Here is a 6818-nt window from a genome sequence, read left to right on the forward strand (position 1 = left end):
GGCACCTGCTGTAACACCCTGTCACCTGTTCTCACGCGGCTTAGTTTTAAACTTTCCCATTAACATCTCCAAGCCTGCACTGAAGCTCGTGTCCAACCCACTAGATGAATCCACTACACTCCCCTCCCAAATAATGGGAAATAGCCTTGTTACTCCATCAATTCTCAGAAGAGCCTTCTTTATGCAGTATTCCCACCATAAAATGACAGATGAACCATTTTTAAATGGGATTTTTTATTTATTATTTTAAATATTGAAAAACTATGTCTGAACTCAATTTCTTTTTCTTTTAACATTAAGAAGTGGGATTTATTTTTTAAATTTATTTGAAAGATAAAAAATGGGAATGACGCCACTGTTGCCTTCTTCCCAGAGTGCTATCTAGAAACCGCACTTGTAAATTAAAATTGCTGTCATTCATTGAAGTACTTGGGAAGCATATTAAATACGCACAGGGAAACAAATCTCCCCTTGCTGCAAATGAAAGTGGAGCTTTTGCCTTTTTGTTTTTGCTCTATTTCCTAGCTTAGTCTTATATTAAATTTTGCATAGCTCTTTCTATGGCAATTGTAATTAATGCCCACACTACCCAGTCGTTCATTTAATCAGAGGTTAGATTTCACCTTCCAGAAATTGCAGGCAAAGAAAAAACATGGAGAATAACCTTCAGTGAACCTAGTTCACTGACTTGTTAGGGTGTTTAGACTTCATATGTCTCATGTCCTTGCTCCTTGTTTAAAAATCCTTCTTGATAGAGATGTAAATAAGACTGAATAATTAATATGTCACTTTGTAAATTAGAAAATGAGTACCCAATTTTTATAAACTAGCCACCTCTTATATAACAATATCCCTTCAAGGAATTTGCCAAAGCTTAAATTTCATTAAGCAATTCTCATGTATAATGATCTCATTTAAATTGTTTTAAGCATTTCTGCAGTTTTACTACCTCTCACGCCAAACAACCTTTCTCCTATTTATGGCACAGAAACTAGAATTCTCTGGATAAGAAATGTAGCTTATAGAGTGAAAATATACTTTGAGATGATTTTCATTTGACAGTCTTTTTTTTTTTTTAATTTTGAGAGTTGTGCCTTTCTTTTATTGAGGAGAGTCTTGGTAGGTTCAATTAATAATCATAATAGACAGATGTACAGAAGGTAGTGAAATGTGAATGTTTGTGATTCCCCTGTCTGCTCCTGACCTCTGTGTTTTGCTTTCATAGGAGGCATCACATGAATTAGAAGCAGCTGCAAAACTCATGACAGAGATAAATGATTTTGAACCTGATGAAGTGATATCACTTTCTTCTAAAGCTAAATGGCTGAAGGAAGAATTAAACCTACTTGGCCAAAGCATAGGCTTCAGGTTACAACTCCTGCAAACTTTTGTGGCATTTTTAAAGTCATCAGAGGAGGTACAATACCTGTGTTCTGACCTTCCTCAGTAAAGTGGCGTGTGTCTGTCCTATTTATGGGGATATAAACCATCATCTCCACCCCAGCACCCACTCATTTATAGCCCCTTTACAAGGACTCAAAGAACAAGTTGTTTTATAAAATAAACACATGTATTATATACACACAAATAAGCAAAGTGGTTTTTGTTGGAACATTTACTGTGACCTACAAATATTTCTAATATACGAAACATAGGACAAAATTGCTTAAAAATAAGCCTCCTTCTAAACCATTGATCTCTTTGAATACCTTAGCAATTAGTGTGATTCATTTAAAATACACAGAATTGGAAATTATGGGCTTTGGAGTTGTCTCTGATCTGTTTTGTTTGATGACTTCTAATAAGCTACCTCTGAGAGCATTGTTTGAGGTATTGTTTTAACAGGATTCTACTATCAAATAATATGTAAAATTGCCTCTGGTAGGCTAAGATGCCATTTTACACTTTCTTGATGCTGATATCAGTCTAGAACAGAGCTGTTCTGTCAACTCAGGTCTCAAGCGCCCAGCTGGATTCAGGTCACTCTCCTTTCAGGAGGGGCGCTGATCCAGTGAGTGATAGAGCAAGTGCCCAGCAATGATCATTGAGGGGTAAAACCAGCCAAGATTGGTAGCACACTGAATTTCCATCCTCTCACTCCCTGCCCTGCAAAGCTCCAACCCTATCCTGACACCACCATCTGGCTGTGCACGTGTCTTCTGTCTGCTCTCAAAATATTTTGAATTCTCACCCCTCTGGCAGAAAGCTATGCCTAGTCCCTGAAAAATCTCAAATAAACACTGCCTCCTTTTCTACATCTTTACACTGCTTTTTATTTTCTGAATTTTAAAATTTTTTTTTTCATTCAGACCTCTCATGATTCCACAGAGGTATTACAAAAGACAGGATTGACCTGTTGATGAATATTTTAATCCAGAACTTGAAGCAGTGAGAGGATACAAAGAAGAGCTAGCTTTCAGTATCTTCATTGTCAAAAAATGTAGCTTGGCTTCCATTTCAGCTTCTACTTCCATGGCCTATGCTGGCCTCTGGGACCGAGAACCTCCCTTAGGATTGGAAACTCAGCTTTGCAAGCAACTTTTTCAGAAGAACCCTATGTCCTTGCTCTCACTAAATCTATTTTCCTACCTGGCAGAGCCTTCTGTCCTAACCTTGGCAGAGCTGTCTGGATGTCACTCCCCTACTCTCTCAAGCTTTCCTTCCTTCCTCACCAATGTGTGGTCTCATTTCCATCCCCATCATTTTGCTCTCAATTTCCTACCTTCCACCCTGAGGAACGCTGCCAATTCCCAATACTAGATAAATCCAACACTCTGTTTACTTGGCTTTTCTTTCCAACCTTCCAGACGCTCCTGTGAAAAATCATAACAATTGTGCTGATTGGCACTGTTACAAATATATGGGTCTCTGCCTCAGCTGGGTCCCCCAGATGCTCCCTATTTGGCACCCATTCAGTAGCGATTCTCAAACATCTTATCCCAGTTTCCATCCCTAACTCTCAGCTGCTGCCCTTACTAGGAAAAAATGAGGCCTTTGAACTAGCTTCCTTGATTTCCTTCAACTTCTGACCCCATTGACATAGTCACCCATTCACCACTGTAGCCATGAAATGAAGTTTACTCCCATCCAGCAGTAATTGGTCATCAATGCCTTTCTACAGTATGTCTTTCCATGCTTCAGAAGAGCCATCCTGAAATTTTTCAAATTGCTCATTTCATTGCTTCCTTCCCTTGGTCTACACTTATGCCCAAAGATTCTTGCCTTCAACAAGATTACCACTCGGTGATTTTCCTTCCCTTCACATCTGGACTCTTGGAATGGGAAAAATAACATTTCTCTCATCCTCCCCAATCTTCATCCCATAGCATCTTAGTTAATTCCTTTTAATCCTGCCATTTACCACTAATTCATTCCATTGAAAATATTCTAACAAGCTACTTATGTCAGGCAGTTGACAAGTGAAATGCTGCATTTTCAGTCTTCATCCTACTTAATCTCTCAATCACAATGTTTTAACCCAGTTCTCATTCTCACTTTGCCTTTTATTTTTAAAGCAGATTTTATTGATCTCTAATTTTATTAAAAAGATTTATTTATTTATGTATACAAGTATTAGGGCACAGGCCGGAGGTACAGGGGATTGAAAGGACTCACCAGAGAACAGTCAGATGGAGTGAAATACACTGCTAAGGAGAGCAGTGGGTGGAGCAGGAGAAGCTGCGCCATGTGGGTCATCTCCCTGGCCAGGGATTGAACTCATCTTGCAGTGGCTTCGGAGAGCCTCACAGTGCTGGGCTTTACCACCAGGGAGGGCTCCTATTGTGCTCTAATTTACATAGTATGAAATTTACCCATTTTAGTGTGCGAAAATGTTTAGTATATTTATAGAATTACACAACCATCAATGCCTTTCAGTGTTAGTATATTTCCATCACCTCACCCAACAAAGAACCCTGGTGCAAATTCAAGTCAATCCTGGTCCTCACTCCCAGTTTGCACTGATCTACACTTCTATGTTTACTTTCGAATGCCCCATTTCACAAATGGGGCAACTGTGGCTCTGAGAAGTTAGAGACAGAAAATCAAGCAGCTAGTAAACATCAAAGCTGAAGTTTTAATCTGCCAATGACTTCTTTTTGATTTTTTTATTTCACAGGCTATGTACCCCATGTCTGCCAATAGCAACTATTGAAAAGACTTCTGAAATCTCCTTCCTCTCCCATTGCATCATTGCGTCCTTGGTTCAGGTTCTCATCTTGTCTGGCTCAGAGAATTTATTTTCTGCCTATTCTTTTTGTCTATATTTCTATATTTTTGTCTATATATTCTTTTTGTCCATATTTCTGCCCCCATTCCTCCTTTCAAAAAAAATGTTTATTACAAAGCAAATATGGTTTTATTACCTCCTGAAATTTGGATAATTTGGCAAATGTAATTTGTGAAGCAAGTTACAAATAACTTTTACCAAAAATAGATACATTATGAAAAGTTACCATTAATTTGCTTAAAAAATAATCTAGTGCAGATTCAAGGGAATTCCTATAATGACATCATTCTCACTTATATTCAAGGAGGCTTTTTTTAAGAGCTGAAAAAGGAGGGTAAATTCCAGCTTATGGGTGAGAATCACACATAGCTAACAGAAAATGAAATGAACACCCCAGCCTGGAGTGCCCAATCCTACTGAAGTACTGTCCCTGTCATGACTGAGTCATTGTGATAAGCATCCATTGTTTCAAACTCATGAGGATGTGTCATGAGCATGTCACATGTCAGTTATAGTCAAAAGCAGACTTAACCCTGCTGACCACCCAGCTTCACCCAACACCCTCTATCCTTTTTCTTAGCACTCAGCTGATGCAATCTGGACTTCACCTCACTAAGACTGTTCACCCTCTGAATCATATGAACTATATTCTTCCTTCCTTCTGGGATTCCCTTCTCAAACTCACTCTCACCCTGAACAGTACTGAAAAACACAATCCAGTGCTATATCCTTCCCTGTGTATACTGTGTAGAGTTTGTGGTCTCTCTTTTACATGCCCATGACATTGTGTATACTTGTCTTTGTTTTCGAATAATTTGCTTATAGTTCTCTTTTTCTCAAAACTATATGTGTGAACTCAGGAAAGACATGTTTAATTCTTATGAGGGAAGCTTACAGGAATACATGGAGGAGGTAGCATGCTAACTAGATCATGAAGATAATAGGAGCAGAAAATTGAAGAATACTCTGTAAGCTAGCATCAGCAAAACAGGCATGACCGATTAGAATATCTGTTTTCACACCATTTTCAGGCACTCTTATTATGTTAGTTTAAATTGAGATACATTGAAATCTTTAAAATAGAGTGACATACAACAACCTGAAATTCCTCACTTTATTTAGTTTGATTTTGCTACTAAATAACTACTAAATGACTTGAGTTTTGTCCATTGGTCATTAAGTGTTACTCAAAATGCATAAAAACTTGTGCCAAATTTTCTGTTCTTCTGTATCACTTAAGTACACTTTAATCTATATTTCGGTAGGCACATTTCATTGTATATAAGCTCTGTTCAAAAACAGTAACTTAAAATAATCTAGTGATGTTTACATTGGTTAGCAAGTAGAGAATATAATTCTAACCCAATAAGATTAACTCATGGAGGCAGTTTAATATTAATACATGACAAAAAATTAGCCATTATTTGTATTCTTTTTCTGGTTTATCACTGATTAGAAGCAAATTGTGGTTTGCCTGTTGCTCATTTCTAATATAATTGTGTATTTTTGCTGACATATTTCTTTCTGATTTGAATTCCTTTATAATTATAACTAAGTATAAATACATGTGTATATATTGTCCTCTGCACTCTAAAACTCAGCTTTAAATGGAACCATACTAATATTTGACATAAATTGTGCCCAATTGCAACATATACTCATATATGCTGTAAATATGAGTTTGCTTACAGTAAGTAGTTTTTGTTGGTAATAAACTTGTAAGTTCAATTTACTACACAGTGGTAGTCCTGTTGTTTACATCCTCAATAGATTTTCATGAGTCTTTAGTGAACTGACAGTAGTTAATAATTATGTAAAGAATTCAAAACCATAATTTTAATTTAATTTCATATAAGCTTTTATTGGAAACTATTCTCATTTTTATTCAAAGCTTTTTTAAAGTGTTCTTAACTTTCCCTCATATTCTCCTTTCCTAGGTAGAGGAGCAGTGTCAGAGGCTAAAAGAGTTTTATCAAACTGAAATCTCACGGAAAGGGGATGATGACAGTGAAGCCAAGCATCGATCTGACTCAGCTGAGGAACGGTCACACCTATGTTTAAAAAGGAGTTTTTTAACTCAAGACTTAGGGTTTGAGTTCCTTAATTTAATAAGCATGGTGAGAACGTCATTAAATGAGTCACAGCTTGTGCAAGGGTTACTTGTTAAAGTCAAGATCATAAATTTAAAAGTTCAACTCTATAAATCAGCAATGCTGATTTAGGAAGTTCCTTTTAGCAGCATTCAACCTACAACAGTCCTGAAGTCCAGAATTTACATACCTGCGTGGTCCTAGAGCTCTTGTTAGTTTATTGCATAAAGGCTATTTTAACTAGTAAGAAGAGTGACTCTAAGTCAAATGCAACATGGTATTGTTACATAGAGTCCTCAGTATATGTCCACCCAAAAGTTGTGAAGTTGGGAGTTGTGTTGAGAGTGGGCAACATCCATACCTGTCCAAATAAAATTCCCAGTGTCCAAAGATGATGTTTAGGGTGAATCTTCACTTTGAAAAATGGCTTACTATAGCAGATCTTTTTATGTGAAGCCCCATTTATATTAAGAAATGTACCCTAGGGCTCTCCCTGGTGG

The 6818-nt window shown here is 37.2% G+C and overlaps 1 protein-coding gene across 3 annotated transcripts in view; it reads left to right on the forward strand.

Annotated features, from left to right (window-relative positions):
- Positions 1-6818, forward strand: part of CCDC141 (coiled-coil domain containing 141) — a 160356-nt gene that overhangs the window by 109803 nt on the left and 43735 nt on the right. For all 3 annotated transcript variants that reach the window (XM_012728810.1, XM_012728815.1, XM_012728822.1), the window contains exons 11-12: positions 1226-1417; positions 6166-6345. In XM_012728810.1, the coding sequence (XP_012584264.1) occupies positions 1226-1417; positions 6166-6345 (372 nt within the window). The remainder of the gene's footprint in view (positions 1-1225; positions 1418-6165; positions 6346-6818) is intronic.

Source organism: Condylura cristata, unplaced genomic scaffold, assembly GCF_000260355.1.
Source record: "Condylura cristata isolate star-nosed mole 26May11 unplaced genomic scaffold, ConCri1.0 scaffold00002, whole genome shotgun sequence".
Lineage (NCBI taxonomy): Eukaryota > Metazoa > Chordata > Mammalia > Eulipotyphla > Talpidae > Condylura > Condylura cristata.